We start from the raw sequence: 20,093 nt of genomic DNA, 5'->3' as shown, positions 1-20,093 counted from the left end.
TCGAAGGGTCCTTGGACACTCTCCTAATAAGGAGAAGAGATTCTTGATAATACAACCTTGTGATAGGACTCTTGTGTCATTATTAACTTCCACCCTATATTGTCCATGATTGAAATACTCCTTATAAGGGTAATCAAAGATTCAAATATATTTTCACCAAGAATTTGGGTCTGTTTCTTTCTATCCAAAAAAAAATTTAAAATGGGAGGAACTGCGTAGGATTGAGGCATTGCATCTCCTAGTGGGACCCCCTTTAAAAAGGTGTATTTATTTACTCCAAATAAGCGGTTCAAAACAACAAATCCAGATGGCTCATTGCTCGAGTCATCACAAGATATACCCAAAACAAGTGGCCTGGTCAAGAATTCACGATTCAAGCAGCGTGAGAGAAAGCTTCGAACCAGTTGAAGAAAACAATTTAATAGTCTCCCTCTCTCCCTTCCCCTAAAAGATTTTTTCTCAACTCAATTGCCTTCGCCCCTCTGTTGATTCAATTCAAGTACCTCTCTCTACCTATTCATGATCACTTAAATTCGCGCAGAACCTTCCCTTTCCTTCATGAAAAAGAGATTCTCTCGTTGACCACATCGCAGTTCTCAGGAGTAACAGAAACAGATTTGCCATGGGTCAGGCTTTTCGCAAGCTCTTCGATAGTTTCTTCGGTAATTCCGAGATGAGGGTATGTCAATCTCGCTTTTGTCTTCACTTTCGTCTCTGAACTTTTCGTGGGTTCTTCTATAATTGTTGATTTTTGGGTATCATTGTTACCCTCTTTCACTCTTTCGGTGTAATGGGTTCTTCTATAGTAGTTAATTTTTGGCTATCATTGTTACCCTCTTTCACTCTCATTGTGTAAGTTTTGGAGCCATTTTCATGCTTATTTGTTGTCCACGGTGCTATGTGCGGTGAGGTCTGCTTGGATGCATGTTTGAAGAGGCTTGGGGTCCTTGTACCTTCGGTTAGGGTTGGAAGGTTGCTTGGGGTTGAGGATTATTGGAAATTCCGTGTCCTGCTTGTATGGCGGGTGGCTGGTTTAGTGTCGTTGAGCCGCCAAGTCTCCTGCATTATTGAGTTGATATTAATCTAATCTTGTGATTTTGCCTTTTGAAGTGGTTCTGGCTTTGGTAAACTTATCACTTTAAATGGAACTGAAAAAAAAAAAAAAAAAAAAAAAAAATTATTAGTGAGGGAAGTGTGTGGATGAATCCGGTTGCAGTAGGATTGGGAATCTCAGGTTCAATAGGAGTCTTTCGGAAGAATCCTAGTTTAAGTTAGGCTCTAAGAGTCTGAATCCTAGTGAGCCAAGTACTGCTGGTGATTGTGTGGTGTAATCGTAATCCAAAAAAGACTCAGAATAAGGAATGTAATCAAATTAGGAATCCAACAGATTATCCTTTCTTATTCTACAACTAACAACTCTATAATGTAAATAACTGATTTGAATTGAAAGAATAAAGAGCTTTGAAGTTCAGATTGAAGAACGAAGACAAGATTTGAAAGGGAGTGGCAGATCAACTCTATATGCAGAACTGAGTTTTAAAAGTGAAAGTCAGATCTGATCTGTTCATGTACGGATGTACTGCTGTTGAAGTTGAAAGATGGTATTGGAACCACAGATATGATTTCCAGAACTTGAACAAAAAACTGAAAAGAAAAGAAGAATAAGAATTGGAAGAGAAAAGAGTGCAGGAATCCACCGATAACCCCTTGAGAATCCAGCCTGGTCGTATGCTCTGAATCCAGAGAAACACGTTTGCTGAAATCTGAAATTTGTATTACTCAAATTCGTATACCAGAATGGCAACGGCTAAACTAATTGCTAATCAAACTAGTTAATTAATTGACCAGTAAAAGACTTGCTACTATTCTAACTAGATTTTGTATTCCTAACTAATACCCCTATTATAGGCCCATTACAAAGGTCTATTACGAAGAAAACCATCTGGTCAACACACAATAGAACTCAACCCAAAGGTTATTTCCACAAAAATAAACCCATTCTATTATTCTCTTGCTTCACATATTCTGCTCAGAATTCTCTTATGTCTCCCTTGTACCATTGTACATACTTGTGTTGCACCTGCAGTGTAGTTCTTTAGCCTACTTTCTTTGTATTATTTGTGCTTCATTCACTTCATGTTTTTTGAAAAAAGTCATAGATCTATTTTCCTTTTCAGTTCCACAATATTATGGCTGCTTTCGTTTATATCTTTTGTTTGCCTTCCAGGCTGTAAAACTTCTTTTTTGTAAAGCTTGTTTCTCATTTATGCTTCTGGTTGAGCTGGCTTAGGTTGTGATGCTTGGCTTGGATGCAGCTGGTAAAACAACCATACTGTACAAGCTACACATTGGAGAAGTTTTGTCAACTGTCCCAACGATTGGTAGGCCTTCTTGATCATAGCAACACTTTTTTGATCTTGTTCAGCATCTTTGTAAAGTTCTGTTATTCTGGTTTTATTTTTCATCTTTAGTGATCTTTTTATCATCAATTCTCTGCCACGGTGACCGCGCTATTCTGGCCCATTCAGGGATCCTTTCTTAACATGAGCGATGCACAAGATTGAGATGTGATAAGAATTTAGAGATATGAATCTTGCAGGAGAAATTGACCTATCATCACCTCTATCCCAATCTATATGGGTAGGCTATTTTGAGTTGACTTCCATTGGCTATTTTTATGTGTGTCAAATCAATATTACAATGTTATACCCTTTGTAAATGGAGTGTGGTCGATCTGTTTTTCGTTTTTAAATTTCTTAGGCAACTGTACCTTTTGTTGGAAAAAAGTAAGTTTTAGTGCTTGCTAGTAATGCAGGAACAAATTGGTTTGGTTGGATTGGGTTGAACCAATATTGGACCAGTTTGTGGTTCATTTTTGGGTTATATGGTTAAGTTCTGGTTTACTTAAGGAACTAGAAATCGTGGAAGGATTTGTGGACTTTTTTTAAGCTTTTGGTTCCAAGGGTTCCTAGAATTTAGGAATCTTATTTGCACACAATTGTTGGCTTTTGGTTACAGATTTCCTAACATTAGGAACCTAAGCTTCAGCCCAAATGTGGGTTGTTAGTGGAGTCTTTATTCTTAGCCTTTATTATTGCTAAGTTAGTTTCCTAGTTAGTGATGGGATTCTATCTTAGCCCACACAAGAGGAGGTTTCCTTTTTTTTGGTTGGGTAATTTCCTTTATTGATCGATTCAACTTAGGAATGCCTTCTCCTCCCAATCAATGGGGAGGTTTAGATGTCATTTAAATTTATTTATTTATTTCTGTTTTCAACACTATAAGCAATGTATAAGGCTTGATAGCTTCCCCCACGATTTGATGAATGGAATTTAGTTGATTTATACTATCGAGGCTGTTGCCTCCCTAACTCTCTCTCTCTCTCTCTCTCTCTCTCTCTCTCTCTCTCTCCTTTTCTCCCATCGATCTGACCCACCTCTGGCAGATCCTCGTCTAATTTGCGTAAACTTGATCTCAGAGGCAAACTTGGCAGTATTTACCTTGTATCCTACTCTCTTGTTTTCTATCTCCCAACAACTTCAAGTTGTGGAAGAAAACTTGGGAAAGGTTGAAGAGAATCTGATGCAGTTGCCTTAGCATGGTTAGACCGGAACAATCCACTTTGCACGCCCAAGCTGAGTTGCAACCAGCCCAACTAAGTTTCTTGGTCCAAAGGGGGTTGTTAATTGACATAATATGTAATCGTTCTTTTATTTTATCTTTTCTTTGGGTGAATGGAAAATATATTATACACATAAAATAAAATACTGATACAACAGATTATATGCTTCCATTCTTTGGGATAGTGTTTGGGATACAACAACGAATCAACATAACAATTAAACACTGAAGAATAAGGCAGCAATACAAGTGTCAAAGAAAACCAATAATAGTAAATGCAGATATGCATGAGGCAAGAAACGACATTCAGTGAGTCACATCCCAGGAGGTCTACAAAGTCAAAATCAACCCAGTCAAATCATCTAAATCGTCTTATATATGACATATTGGGATTATATCTTCGGTAAAAATCTCCTCTGCTAATAAAGAATGGGACCTATTTCATCTCCCTCCGTCCCTCCCTACAACTGTTCTCTCTTTGGACAGCTTAGTTTCTCTATCCTGCCTTATTTCCCTCACTCGTCGATCTATCCTTCTTCACTATCTCTTATCAGTTCCCTCTTTCTTTTCGTCTTTATTACCTCGTTCTTTTCGCTATCACAGGCTGCTGGAACTACATAATTCGCAAGCTCTTTAGCCCCTGATTTGTCGGTAAAATCCCCTTGAAACTAGGCATGTGTCACACCATTCGTACCCCTAACTTCTAAATAGGTACCTATGGTTTGATTGCTCCATCACCCCTGCCTCACATGTCAAGATTCATTCTAAATGCTGTTAGCCAAGTGGAAATATGAAGTTCTGAATATCCCATGGAAAATGAATCTTCTGAAAAAGGATGAAATACAAGAGAAACAGAAATACATAGAATGATATATGATTTTTTTAATCTAAAATTTGACATGTGGAAAATTCTGACCATTCCCTAGAAATCCAATGCTTGGATTGCCAAATTACCTTTCCATCTAGCACACTTGGTTGACCATTAAGGAAATTCCTTCATCATATCCAAAGAATTTTTAACTTCAACATTGTTATTTATATAAACATGTTGGTGTGTAAATAAAGCTTGAGGTTGTTAATTCATCCTGTTGCTGCATCTTTTGACTTAAAATTTGAATTTTACCCAAAGGAAGATTAGGGTAATGAACACATAAATATATTAACTTGTAGGTCATAGGTTACTTTTGTACAATTTGGTCGAATGACTTTGGGTGTATTTACTCCAGCCTCACAAATAACTGTTTGTTTTAATCACCTTGGGGATCTTCCTAATCATGGATTGAGACCTGTGAAATACACACAATTGTAATACCCGTGCTCGAAGGACGGGTAATTTTGATTTTTCACACCTTGTCAAAGACTTGATATTGTTGACTCACTGGGGAGTTATCTGTTGCGCAATCACATTAATTTGAAGTAGAATACTAGTTTACATTAGTTGATATGAATGTTGTTGCATGGTTGCAATAATAATATTTTTCTAAATGTAGCTTGTGTATCTGTTGGGACTCTTATATTTTTAGTTTTGGACTTCTTAGCATCTAAGCACCTATCCTAGTGGTTAAGACTCTTGTTAGTTGGGGAGGTCTAGGTTCAAATCCCACTAAGTGCTAGAATGTGAAAACTTTTTCTTTTTTATTTTGGAGCTTCCTAGGGAGGATTTTAGGTCAACTTTTGATGAGGTGGCATATGTGAAAAAAGAAAAAAAGAAAAGGAGTTGGACGTTGGAAGGAGAGAAGAAATAGAAAAGTGAGGAGAGAAAAATAAGGAAAAAGGAGAGGTAGTGATTGGGATTAACAAGGAGAGAGAGAGAGAGAGAGAGAGGGTTGGATGGTTGGAGTCTCTACCTCAAAACCGTGAGAGTGAGGGAGGAGGAAAAGAAGAAGAAAAAAAAGGAAAAAAGAAGAAAAAGAAGAATTTTTTTAAATGATTCGTCATCCTTAGAAAGGTTTTCAAGTTAAAAGGTTTTACCATATGATTTAATTATTTTTTATGTTCTACTTGGGGGTAGACCATGGTTTAAAGGTATACAAATTTGGATTGTGAGGTTATGAGAGAGAAAATAAAATTTTTGAACGTTGACAGTATTTTATAGGTTGGGCAAAACAGCAATCCGAGATTGTTCATATTTTTTTTTTACCATAGTTAGGGATTGTTGCATGGTATGAAAAAATGATTGAGAGTACATATATATATATATATATATATGTGTAGATGACCGCCTGAAAATTTCATTAAATTTGAAGGTAATTTGATATGCTGAACAATTCATGTACTCGGATAGGTCACTTCTAAGGCAGTTTTCTGTACCTGAGAATGGGGGTGATGACGGAGGGACATAGACTTCGAGTTATTATCTGATTTTTGTATTGTAATAAATTTTATGACGCTGATAAATTCCTAAAAAAATTGGAAGTGATTTGAGTTTGGGAAAGTGGATTAATGAGTGTTTTAAATTTATTGCAAAGACTCTGTTACAGTTTGGATATTGTTTTTTTTTTTTTTTTGGGAATGGATACATAATCTAAAAAGGTTTTCTAATGTGGTTTTCATACGAGATTTATATCTATGAGTTTGGTTTCAATAGGATATGGTTTCAACTTATTTGGACTCCAACTGTCAATGAGAAGAATAGGTTATAGCAGAATTTTGACGGAATTGTATAGAAAGGGTACATAGATTGTTCTACTTTGAGCGATAAACGAACCGATATTTGGAACATCACAATGAGTGAACCCACATAACCTATGTATTATTTTTATATGCAAATATCTTTTCTCTAATTTCTGTTATGAAAATCATTTATCGAAATGGCATGTTCAATTGTACATATTTGTTTTAGAGCATGTTTTGATATATGATCCGTTTATTGTAGAAAGGATGCATGATTGAGGTTTTCAATTAAGGTATGATGAGACCATGATTTCATGAATTATGAATGAATTATGCTGTTGGACTACCCTTACAAACGTGGGATTTATGTTGGGGTGAGTTTAGAACGAAGGGTGGTGATGTCGGACCGCTACATAAGGGCAAGTGCTTTCCTCCATAGAAACCTTGTCCCGGACTGCATGAGGCTCCCACTGTGATGCGTATCCGGGTTCTAAAACTGGAATCGGATTGCTTATGGGCCCACTTGGACACTCAATAAGTTAATTGTAATAATCAATGGTAGATTTGTAATTAAAATAGTCTCAAACAGATGGCAAAATTGTAAATAAACTGAAGTTGCAAAAAGGAAGTGGCAATTTTGTAAATAACAAGACATTCTAAGATGCCAATTGGTTGTAAGGGTTATGGAGGGTGTTGTAATAATGGGTTTTATGGGTTTTAGGGAAAGTGTCGGTTACCAAACGGAACCTAAGGGGTCTAATGATCTTTGTAAATCTCTAGAACCTTTTCTCTATTGTTATAAATAAAGAGGGCTAGTATCATATTAGACACAAGTCATTACCTCATCTAACATGGTATCAGAGCCATGGGATCCGAAACCCTAAGGGCTCTCCCTCTTCTCCATCTCTTTGCCTCTTTCTCATTTCTCTCCTAATCCCTCCATCTGCGCCTCCCTCAATCTCTCTTCATCTTCTTCTCTCTTGTGGTAGGAGCTTCTTAAACCACTAAGAGGGTTTCTAGCCTCCATCCATCCTTCCCCTGGGCTCTCAGACTCTCTTCTACAATGATCTGAGAGACCTAGAACAATTTTTTCATCACTCTTTCAGGGTTTTCTCCCTGAAAATGTTTTTTCCATTGTCAGGATGCTTTTTCCCCGCTTGATGCTCTGATCGTCTTGATGTTTGTTGCGATTGGTGCTCCTTATCCTTGTAGTGGTATGTACTGACCAATTTTTCATTTGAGGTCTTTGTTCTAGAACTATCCTCAAAATCATATTCTCAGGGTTTTACCCTTTATCGATTTTTTGGGTTTTCTAGCTTTTTCGGGTTATTTTGATACTTTCTCTATCTCCGGTTAGTGTCTCTTCTATTTGCACAACACCCTTGAGTTGCAACCATGTCTACCAGCTCATCTGCTTCTATTGGCGGAGACACCACAACTCTTCTTACCTTTCCTCCTTGTGCTATCAAGCTCGATGGCACAAACTACCTTATGTGGTCACGCTCGGTCTACATCTCCATCAAGTCCTGTGGCTATTACGGGTACTTCACTAGAACCACGAAACGTCCGACCACCGATCTTGAGATTGACAAGTGGTAGTGTGCCAACTCTCTGGTTATGGTCTTCCTTGTCAACTCCATATTGCCACAGCTTTCATGTGGTTATCTCCTCCTTGACTCCGCTGCGAAGATCTGGAAGTCTGTCCAGGATATCTATTCCCAGGCAGGGAATGATGCTCAGATTTTTGAACTTTGTCAGAAGGTTCGTGATCTAAGGTAGAGAGGGCTCACTCTGTCACAGTACTACTTATGAGTTGTGGACACTATGGACTGAGTTAGATTTCTATGAGGAGTATACTCCTTCGACCCCTGAAGATGTCACCAGTTTTCATAAGCGAGAGGACAAGATCAGGGTCTATGACTTTCTGGCAGGTCTGAATGTGGAGTTTGATCAGCTGCAGTCCTAGGTTTTGAGTTGTGACCCCTTTCCTACCTTAGATCAAGCATATGTTATGATCCAACTTGAGGACGGTCGATGTACCACTATGGTTCCACAGCAAGCTGCCAGTCCTGAGAGATCTGCACTTGTCTCTGGCACTCAGTCCCTTAGTGCAGTCCTACAGTCTGGTGGCTCCTGTATTAAGACTCCAGTGAAGTGCGATTACTGTGGGAAGGAGCGTCACACTAAGGAGCACTGCTGGAAGCTTCATGGCCGTCCTGCTGATACATCTGGAAAAGGGAGAGGGAAGGGTCGTGCCAGTACTTCTGGGCAGGCCAACCATACTGAGAGTCTTGACTTTGACTCTGACTCTGCTCTTAGCACCTCAGTAGCCTCATTATCATCTGATGAGCTTACTACCCTCTGGCTCCTCTTAACATGTCCAGACTCTCCTGCATCGGCCATTGCGAGTTCTGCCTATTCCATCCCTTCTGGGTCAGGTATCTCCTTTTATGGCCGTACTATGTCTGTTCTTTCTACCCCTTGGATTATAGACTCTGGGGCTTCTGATCATATGACAGGCCACTTGCCTCTCTTTTCACAGTACACTACTTGTCCTGGTAATGGTAAGGTCGAATTGGCTAATGAGACTTATTTCTCTATTCTGGGAAAGAGTTCTATTAGCTATAACCCTTTTTTATCCCTTTTTACTGTATCACATGTTCCTTCTTTTCCTACTAACCTTTTCTCCATTAATAGTCTTCTAGTCTTAATTGCAAAGCCACATTTTTCCCGTCTCATTGTGCTTTTCATGATTTAGTGACAGGGGCAATGATTGGCTCTGGTAGGGTATGTAGTGGTCTGTATTTGCTTGATGATGACTCTGCATTGGTCTCTGGTCAGGCTCTTTAGACATCTTCTACGTCACCTCCCATCTCTGAGTTACTGTAGCGGCATCGTCGGTTGGGACATCCCCCTTTGGGAACTTTAGCTAGAGTTTTTTCCTTTAAAAACTGTAATTCGAGTAAGTTTTTTTGTGAGGCATGTGTTTTGGCCAAACAAATTCGAATCACTTATTATGCTTCTGGAAATAAAAGTGCCACTCCTTTTTCATTGATACATTCTGATATTTGGGGTTCATCCTGCTATATGTCTATTAATGGTTATTGGTGGTTTGTCTCTTTGATTGGTTGTCATTCTCGGATTACTTGGGTTTATATGATGCGAACCAAGGGCGAGACCTTTTGTTGCTTTCAGCAATTTCACTGTATGGTTCAGACTCAGTTTGGTGCTACCATTAAGATCCTTCGAAGCAACAATGGCCGTGAATACTATGAAGGGTCCTTTCAAGCTTACCTTTCTGATCATGGGATGATTCATTAGACTAGTTGTGTGGATACTCCGGCTCAGAATGGGGTTACTTAGCAGAAGAATCACCACCTTTGTGAGGTAGCACACTCTCTTATGTTTGAGATGCATGTTCCTCCCTAGTACTGGAGCAAAGCAATTCTCACTACTGCCTTTCTTATCAACCGAATGCCTTCCTAGGTCCATGCCTTCCGCTCCCCTCTGGATCTTCTCCAAGGTTTCGCTGCTTTTCTTATTCTTCCTAAGGTATTTGGTAGTGTTTGTTATGCTCGCGATCATCATCCTTATGGAAAGTTTGATCCTCGTGGTCTCCGATGCATTTTTCTGGGGTATGTTCCTACTTAGAAAGGCTATCGGTGTTTTCATCCTCCTACTCAGCATTGTTTTGTGACTATGGATGTTGTCTTTCACAAATCTGCGTTATACTACATTACGACACCTCTTCAGGGGGAGTCTCCTTCCATTGCGGAAGATGTGCCGCCGTCTCTTGAAATTGCTATCCCTGCTACTATCCCATTTCAGGGGGAGAATGACACTCCTACTTCTCCTACTTCGCCTTGGCCTGAGATACGTGTGTATAGTCGCAAAAAGCAGACTCAGACCACTACACATCCAGCATCTACCCTACCATGCCAGTTGTCTCCTTTCGAGCCTGATCTTGTCCCCTTGGACCTTAGTAATTCTTCTTCTTCTGTTGATCAGTCTCTTGCATTGTCTATTACTGTTCGTAAAGGCATTAGGTCTTGTACTTTACATCCTATTGCTAAAACTATTTCTTATGACTCACTTTCTCATTCCTACTATAGTTTTGTATTTTCTCTTTCCTCTGTGTCTATTCCTCATACCTGGCAGGAAGCGAGTGCAAACTCACAGTGGCAGACAGCTATGGTTGAAGAGATGCCAGCTCTGAAGAATAATGACACATGGGATCTGGTGTGTCTTCCCTCACAAAAGAAGACAGTTGGGTGTAAGTGGGTCTTCACAGTAAACAGAAGGCTGATGGTACAGTAGATCGATACAAGGCAAACTTGTTACCAAATGCTTCACATAGGTTTATGGGATTGACTACCAGGAGACTTTTGCTCCAGTTGCTAAGATGAACACAATTCGTGTTATCTTGGCTTGTGCCGCCAACTTAGATTGGGATCTCCAGCAGTTAGATGTGAAGAATGCCTTCCTTCATGGGGAACTTGAGGAGGAAGTGTATATGGACATTCCTCTTAGGTTTACTTACTCTAAAACCTAAGGAAAGGTATACAAGCTGAAGCGTGCTCTATATGGGCTGAAGCAATCCCCTCGTGCTTGGTTCGGACGTTTCCATAAGACTGTGGTTGCTACAGGTTACTTTCAAAGCAATGCCGACCACACTCTGTTCATCAAGAAATCTAGTGGGAAGATTGCTATCCTAATAGTTTATGTAGATGATATTGTTGTTACTGGTGATGATCTGGCAGAAATCTCTTGCCTCAAGAGATACTTGAGTGAGGAATTTGAGATCCAAGATCTAGGACAATTTCGTTACTTCCTTGGCATTGAAGTTGCTAAGACTTCTCGTGGGATCTACTTGTCTCAGTGGAAGTATGTGCTTGATCTTCTCTTTGAGACAGGCATATTAGGGTGTAAGCCGGCAGACACTCCTATTGAAGCTAATGGTCACCTGAGCAACAAAGAAGGTGATCTTGTGGATAAGGGGAGATATCAGAGCTTAGTGGGGCGGTTGATCTATCTCTTTCATACACACCCTAACATAGCATTTGCCGTCAGCCAGTACATGCATGATCCCTACTCAACTCACATGGAAGTTGTGCTGCGTATTCTTCGGTACTTGAAATCTGCCCCAGGACGTGGCATCATTTTTTCTCGTCATGATCACCTTGGGGTGGAGGCTTTCACAGATGCTGATTGGGTAGGTTCCCCTGATGACCACAGGTCTACTACTAGCTATTGCAGCTTTGTTGGTGGTAACCTTGTTACATGGCGAAGCAAGAAGCAAGCCGTGGTTGCCCCGTTCAAGTGCTGAAGCAGAGTTCCGTGCTATGGCATATTGCATTTATGAACTCCTATGGCTTCTGGTCTTCTCACTGATTGGGCTGTTCTTGCTACCCTTCCTATGAAGCTCTTTTGTGATAGCAAATCTTCCATTAGCATTGTTCACAACCCTATCCAGCATGATTGAACCAAGCATGTGGAGATCGATCGACACTTCATCAAGGAGAAGCTGGATATGGGCCTTATCACTATGCTTTTTGTTCCCAGTAGTGAACAATTGGCTGATGTATTTACTAAAGGTCTTAGTAGTAAGATGTTTCATCCTATTATCTACAAGTTGGGCATATGTGATATCTATGCACCAACTTGAGGGGGGAATGTTGTAATAATGGATTTTATGGGTTTTAGGGAAAGTGTCAGTTACCAAACGGACCCTAAGGGGTTTAATGGTCTTTGTAATTCTCTAGAACCTTTTCTCCATTGTTATGAATAAAGATGGCTAATGTCATATTAGACAAATGTCATTATCCCATCCAATAGAGGGGATTAGGAATTATTGTCTAATGGTAAATAGGAAGGAAAATAAAAGGGATAGTGCTGAATTAACTTATAGGAAGAGGGTAATATGGGAAAGTGAAAATTAAATGGGTTTTAATAACAAAGGGAAGGGAAGCATCGTCTTCAACCTGCAGGAATAGAACCAGCGATAATACAACTCCTTTGGTAAGCCACCTATGAACCTGAGATTTTAAGAGGAGCATCACAACCCCTATCTCTATCGACTCCAATTAACCAACACCCCAAAGATCAGGTAATTTGTTCAGAGTAAGTTCCTGAAATCAGATCTGGTTGCTGAAATAGTTGTGGGTTCCAACGGTAGCTCGACTCTCACCACACACTTGAGTAGTGGATGCCAAACTCTCCAGATTGAATCGCCCTCACGTAAGAATCAAGCGTACCAAATCTCAACCACAACAGTTGAGGATGTGAGGATCTGGGTTCAGAGCTGATAGCTTGCAGACACCGCCTAGAACAGAGTATTCTCTGGTAAAGAAAGAAACCCAGAAAATAATAAGGATGAAGAATAAATAAAGAGGAAGTAGGAGAATGGAAGGGAAAATGAGAGGATTGCAGAGAGGGAGAAAGAAAGGTTCGGCAGCCATGGTTTCAACCAAAAGAAGCTATTCATTCAATTTCAACTCAAAACTTCAAATCTGTCCAAATCGTTGAGTACAAAGACTTCTTATAGACTTAAAACAACCTACTTTCCTATTCTGAAATTAAAATAAACTTGCACCTTAATCTAAATATAGAAATAAAATCTCACTCAAATAAAAATCAATTCTAACTCAACTCCTATTGTTTCTAATTCTAAAAGGAAACAAATAAAAGAAACAAATCAACCCCAATTAAATCAATCGGCCAACTGCATCACACTGACTTCTTGCTTATTGGGCTGTTTGGATTTGGCAGAGTGGGAAGATGGTGAGGCAGGCCATCACATAAGGGCAAGTGTTTCCCTTCCAGAGGAATCTTGTACCATACTAAAAGAGCCAAAGCCACTGAATCCTTCCTTTCGTGCTCCTTTTGATATTTTTGGTGAGGTGGACCGCTACATGGGAGCAAGATTTTTCCATCCCTAGGAGCCTTGTACCAGACTACGGTAGCCAAAGCCACATGATTAAAGGAAAAAGGAAATGAATGGTGTTAATGAGTGTTGGTATTTTACTGCATATGTTGTAACCTTATTTGTCATAATTTGAGATGATTAAATGGAATTGATTTGGTACTATTTATTTTTTTTATAATCTTTGAAGGCACGATTCTTTTGGATTTATATTATTTTAGTTTACATAATTATTTAATACTCTTGACATAAGATTTTAGACTCCGTTTTTTAAAATCCATTGTTTAATCAAATATTATGGTTTTGTTTCCTCTTACTCATTAAGCTTTTCCAAGTTTACCCCATTAAGTAACCCTCCAGATGTAGTGAATAAAAAAGCTTTGCTTGTATGAAGATTGCACTGTGCACGTTGATGGAGATGCTTGCTAGATTGAATATGATGATCTTATTTGAATTTTTATTTACTTGATTAGGAATAGTTGTAATGACCATAGAATTTGAGATGTTAGTTTTTATTAGAAGAGGTTGTATTTAGTCTTTTTTTTTTTGGTTAAGGGTTGTATTTAGACTTAGTTGTGGTGCCACTAGCACTATAGACATTGGACATTTGAATCTTATATTGATTTCAATTTAAAGGTTATATAAGTCTTCCGCTGTGTTTGTTTATGATTGTATGTTGTGGTTTAATTGGATTTGTGAGCGTTTTGGTTCAGTTTTGGTTTACTATCTAAAACCGATGATCTTATGGATTAGTTGACGAGCCTTACTCATAGGGTGGGTTTGGAGGCGTTACATACATGGCCTTTAAAGGTGGCATTTCAGATCTTTAGTTGGATGCCCAGATATTTATTTGGAATCTTTTGGTTGTTTCTTTTAGGTGATCTGCTCAGAGTCTCTATTATGGCAACGCAAAACTCATGATGCAGCGGATTAATCATTGTTGCAGTGGCTTATGTATTTCTTTTTGTTTCATCTTTTGCCATCATGCAGGTTTTAATGTCGAGAAAGTTCAGTATAAGAATGTGATCTTCACAGTGTGGGACGTAGGTGGGCAGGAGAAATTGAGGCCACTCTGGAGGCATTATTTTAACAATACAGATGGCCTGGTAATAATAAATTTCTGTAGTCATATCCTCTGGATATTGTCTCTCTGTTCACATCCATTTGGGTTACTTCTCTGTCTGTATATACTTCAATGTTACTTCTCTGTCTGGAAAAACTTCAGTGTGTTTCCCATGTGTTTGTGATCCAATGTCAAAGTAATACTATTGAAATACTTTCTTGGGAAAACAGCTTGCACAACACATTTATCTAGTGATTGTGAATACCCCAGAGTTGCTGCTCTGATATTGGTGAAGACTGCAGCTTTTGCATGAATGATGGTCGTGATGTTGATATTTTTATTCTCTTTATTTGTGTGTGTAATTTTGATTGTATGATCATGTGTAGATTGTTTGTAAGTACATATCTTTTCTTCCTGCCGGTGAGATTTATTTATTTATTTAATTTTTCTTTTTGCGTGGGGGGGGGGAGGTTTGCTGCTATATCTAATGTTGATATGATCTATATATGCAGATTTATGTTGTTGATTCCTTGGACAGAGAAAGAATTGGAAAAGCAAAACAGGAGTTTCAGGTTTTATATCTTGTACAGTTTTTCGATTTTGATTTTCTGGTTCTGGTTATATTTCTGAGCTGGCTTATTGATTTTCTTTCAGGCCATCATCAGAGATCCCTTCATGTTGAATAGTGTGATATTGGTCTTTGCAAATAAACAGGACATGGTCTGTTGTTTTTAAATCTATTGGTTTTATTCTCGAGCACAGATGATTTGATTACACCACTTGCATGCATCTATGGTTATACAAATTCCACACATGCCTATGCCCTTAGTACAAATCTCTTGCTCAATGCAGTACACATGCTTGTTCGAAATAATTCACTGATTGCCTGATTTTTTTTATCCATGCTTCTCATTGTTATTTTTGTTGTTCTACTATAGTTTTCTTGCCACCTTTTTTTTCAGTTATGTTGGCTTGAAAGGTTTGAAAATCAATCACATGTGATGTGTGGATGGGAGGGTGGGTTTTAACATCCAAATAAATATATTCACATGTATAAAGGGCGTACCCAGTGCATGAGGCTCCTGCCACTTAGGGGTCTAGGGAGGGTCATAATGTACGCATCCTTACCCCTGCTTCGCGAATAGGCTGTTTTCCGACTCGAATCTGCAATCTAGTGGAGCAACCTTACCGTTGCACTGAGGTCCGCCTTCAGATATATTCACATATATACTCTCTTCTAAATGCTAAATGTTGTCTTACGTTTAATTAAGTTTGCAGATCCCTTAATAATTTGGAATCTTGTGTTTTAGTTTGATTTGACTTTTGCAACTGTAGGGATGAAAAAGAAAAGAAAAATGATTTCTATTTACAATGTGCTAGGTTTCAAGATATACCTAAAATTCCAAATTGCAGTTTAGATCTACCTTTTTTTTCCCCTAATGTCCTATATCTTTTGGTTTTGTTAAATAAGGACTGAATATATTCATTCAAGCTTATTGAACTGATATCATCTACTAACTACTAAACCACAAATCCTTAGGCTGTTTGTTGCTAAAAAATTCCGTATTCTCCTAGTTATAAGGGTATCATAATTTTAGATCATATTGCAATATTTAGCAGATCTTTGGTTAACTTTTCAAGCGGTTGACATGGCCATCCCAAGCTAAGCTTCCACCGGTTAAATCACCTTATAAATTATAACATGTTCGAGGTTGTACGTTTCTGTTTCCAGTTGACATTGAAAATCATTAATTATGATAATTTTGCCATTATGGCATGTGGGATTATCATACACATGTTATGGGGATGATACTGTAGAACACGATTTATAACTTCTAGCATCTCTAAGTATTTTATTGTGATCTGAGCCATGTTACTGATTTACTTACTGAAGCCATTCCACTTACTTGTTAGGCCTTTCTCCTACACGTCTTATTTTTATTTCAACCTTGAACGGAAAAAATAACAAGTTATGTGTCACGTGAAGTTGGAAGAGCATTCTTCTTGTTATAGTGTGCTTTTTGAAGTTGTGTAACTGGAAACAAGAAAGCATTTGATTCCCTATTAACAAAGATGGATGTCTAAATCTTGCAGTTTTTGGTCTTTATGATTTTATTCATTGACGTTTAGACCTAACAATAAATAGATCGATTTATTGATGGTAGCTAGTTGACCACTAGGCGTTGCTAGATGATAAAAATCAATAGAACTCAATAGATAGGTATATTAGTGTATGTCAATATATATATATATATATACTAAACACACTACAAAAAAAAAAGAAGAAAAAAAGGGCGTACCTATGCACGAGGCTCTTGCATGTGCGAGGTCCCGGTGGGAGTAATGTCAGATTGGTTCACAAGTGATCCAATCCCAGGTAGGATCTTTAGTAAATTCAATAAAAATCAGATAGTATGACAGATGGTATGAACAAAACAGAAATTAGAGAATGAAGGGAAGAATTGGGGTAGAGGAATAGGTTGGGTCGAGCATCTCACTCGTCCCTAGGGCATCTCACCCAAGCTGACTCTCAAAGCACTACATCTCACAGTTCTTTGGCACAAAGTTTTTTTTTTATCATTCAATCAAATTCGTGTTCAATGTTGTAGCTCCTTACAAACTTATATAGAAGACTCAAAATTAACTCAAACACTAAAAAGGAAAGGCCTAACCCAATCCTTAATTAATTGGGTAACCTAAACTGACTAGAAAACTGAAATAACGAAGAAAATAGACTCAAAACAGGACTCTAACTAAACTAATGAATTAAATCCCATTTTCCTACTTTCTCCCCATATTTTAAGTCCATTAAAGTGGCTCATTACAAAGAAAACACATGGTACCAAAGGCCTAACACACACATAACCCAACCTAAGGCTTATTTGCAATAAAATAAGCCCATTGAGTGACTTTTCTGCATCAATTCTCCCTCTTTTAGAAAAAATTTGTTCTCAAATTTTGTAGTGTGAGGGTGAATATAACATGGTGCACGTCCCTCTTCAAGCCATAGAAAATACAGGTAGCTCTTTGATAATAAGGATGTAGTTTTGAATGTGAGGAGCTTGTTCTTCAAGATACTTTCATGAGATGACGAACTTCACATGCTCAGCTTCAACAACCTCAAATGTATCCATAGGATCATCTACATAAACGCATTCAACCACTGTGTTCTTGACCTCTACAATTTCAATCTCAAGCTCATTAGGATCTTCCTCCTGGCTGTTCACAGTCATCACAGATGTTGAAGCACCATTCTCCTTGGGTTCGATCTCCTTGTCCTCAATTGTGACTATGTTGCTTTCGACACATTTATCTCTTTGATAGGAACATCAATGACTACTTCTCCCTCGACAGTAGGAGTGGCTAGATTTTCTGTAACACTAACCTCAACTTCTGGCTCTGGTTCACTAGTTGGTGATGTCTTCTGTTGTTGCTCTTTTGCATTGCATTATGCAATAGAGGTTGATGGTTCTTTCATGCTCTTGTCAATTGTGGGTGGCTTTTGGAAATCTGGTGGAGGGAAGTACATTCTTCTTTCATGCTTAGATAGGTACATGCATGCGAACTCATACTCCATCTCCTTCCAAGTTCTAGGCTCACGCCCTTGAGCTTGAAGTTGTGTTTCACGGACTCTCCATTGTATTCGTACCAAGGCTCGAGATTTCATTTCGTTTTGGTGTTTCGGTGGGTTCAAAAACACTAAAATACCGAAATTTCGTCGAGATGTATTTTTTTTTGTTTCGGTTGACTGTTTCGGCGGTCAAACGACCATATTTTGACTTGAAACTTGGTGGGTAGCTTATTTTAATATTAATAAACATGCTTAGAACATAAAAATGTAAAAATATTAGAACATGACATTGTTTTAGAGTTGCACCTTTGTTTGGCAGCAACCGTCGAACTGTTCTGAAAATTTTACTTGCTTCATTGCTAGAACAAGATATAATATGATAGTAAAACAAATAAATAATGCATTTAAGCCATAATCAAACATACATCAACATTAATTAACTAATATTTAGAGTATTAGAGTAATATACTATGCGACTCCTTAATTCACAAGTCACAACTAAAGTCAAACACTGAGCATATTAGTTACACAACAATGCAACATTAATCATAGTGACTATGAAGTAACTACTATCTACGGGAAAGAACTATGACGGCCTGGCTGGATTCCACGCCCAGTACAATGGAGTTGATGTGCATTTTCCTCTGACTGCACCACAAATGCATGCCACGTTATAGTCTGAGAGAAGAATCGAACATAGTCCTCCACAGCTACCAAAAGACTGAGTTATTTACATATTGTAGGTAGCCTATCCGAGGGCACGTATCAACACCATAGTATGAAGATAAAGAACCCACTATTGAGCTACTGTCAACTGATGGTTCCGACAACATGCATAGATTGGCTGGGTATGAGAATAAACTGTCCACAAAGCCACTACCATGTGACTGGGTCTGGGATCCATGGTCAGTACTACTGCTAGGAATGGATGAACCAGATGTATACCCCAGCCCAGTGAATTGACCATAACGTCCATGATATTCCGACCAGGTGCTCTCTCTAGCAAATGATGGGGCATGCCATTGCCCACTCCCTCTACTCTCATTGTGAGGACTATCCCCTCCACTTAAACTCATTCCACCAATAGAAGTAGATAGACTATCAACATCCATACAATCTCGCTGCCCATCTCCACCGAATCGACGACGAGGCCCTCTAGTGTAACCTGAACTCCTCCCTCCACTTGATGGGTGTGCATTGTGATCAGTATCTTATGTGGCATATTAAAACTGACTCTCCTAAGTGAATCGCACCGGCTCCGACTATGGCTCGGCCTGCTCATGTTGCTCTTGAACTCCTTCAAATCTATCACCACCCCCTCTCCCATCACCATCATCACCATCATCATCGTCATCACCATCAACATTACCATCACCATCTTCATCTGAATCATCCCTACCAGGTGTAGGCTCGAATGGTTGAGGGGTCTGTGAATGTATCCTTCCCTCTGTAGCCATATAATCAACATCAACCGCCATCTCTTGCACTAGATATGGGTCCGGCCTACCTCCTGGCTGATCCATCAACGGCTCGCCTCTATCCCTTACCCAGTCCACTAGAGGATCCTCCTCATCTGAGTCAATCTAGAAAACATCAGTCAGCTCGATTTGGCCCCTATCATTCTCCATACCCATGCGTATATGCTGCATCTTCAATCTCATATTATAATGTACATATACCAAGTCATTCAAATGTTGTGAACCTAATCGATTCTGCCTTTCCGAATGGATGAGTGAAAATGTGCTCAAATTTCTCTCATAACCTGATGCAGAACATGTCTGGGAGAGTACTTTGATGGCAATCTTCTTCAATTCTGGCACCGAACCCCCATACAACACCCACCATTCAGCTGCATTACAAATTACAATAAGTGTAAGAGATTATTTATGTTCTAAAACACTTAACACTTGTATAACTAACATACTAAAATTTGGATTTCATACCAGGATCAGTAGTCGTACAACCCGAGTATGCGACGGGAGCTCCGAAGTTGCCTAATGCATCCTTGAATTCTTTCGTCTATAAAAAATTTACAAATAGGACCCTAGTTAACAACCATTGTATTGAAATTTAGATTCCTATTGTAGTAGCAATACAAAACTAACCTCAGTATGGGCTTTGACTTGTAGATCGAGGTTTGATTGCAACTTGGCAACCACCTGCTTCACTGCTTCCAAAAGGTCAGGATCCAATGCAAGTCTCTTGGTGTACTGATACCTAGGGTTTAAATAGTATGCTGAAATGTGACAACATATTATTTTCAATGTTAACATTAATGCATTTTTATATCACATAAAAGAATG

At 38.8% G+C, this 20,093-nt stretch overlaps 1 protein-coding gene across 2 annotated transcripts in view; it reads left to right on the top strand.

Annotated features, from left to right (window-relative positions):
• Nucleotides 1-302: 302 nt before the first annotated feature.
• Nucleotides 303-20,093, top strand: part of LOC122069624 (ADP-ribosylation factor 1-like 2) — a 29,813-nt gene continuing 10,022 nt past the window's right edge. Inside the window, exons 1-5 of one of the 2 annotated variants that reach the window (XM_042633682.1) lie at nt 305-679; nt 2,291-2,381; nt 14,147-14,262; nt 14,732-14,791; nt 14,874-14,939. In XM_042633682.1, the coding sequence (XP_042489616.1) occupies nt 623-679; nt 2,291-2,381; nt 14,147-14,262; nt 14,732-14,791; nt 14,874-14,939 (390 nt within the window). In that variant the 5' untranslated portion in view covers nt 305-622. Of the gene's footprint in view, nt 680-2,290; nt 2,382-14,146; nt 14,263-14,731; nt 14,792-14,873; nt 14,940-20,093 lie in introns of both variants that reach the window. The other variant, XM_042633683.1, reaches the window with a different exon arrangement.

This window comes from Macadamia integrifolia, unplaced genomic scaffold (genome assembly GCF_013358625.1).
Source record: "Macadamia integrifolia cultivar HAES 741 unplaced genomic scaffold, SCU_Mint_v3 scaffold664, whole genome shotgun sequence".
Classification (NCBI taxonomy): Eukaryota; Viridiplantae; Streptophyta; class Magnoliopsida; order Proteales; family Proteaceae; genus Macadamia; species Macadamia integrifolia.
This window is presented reverse-complemented; position numbering and strand designations above follow the sequence as displayed.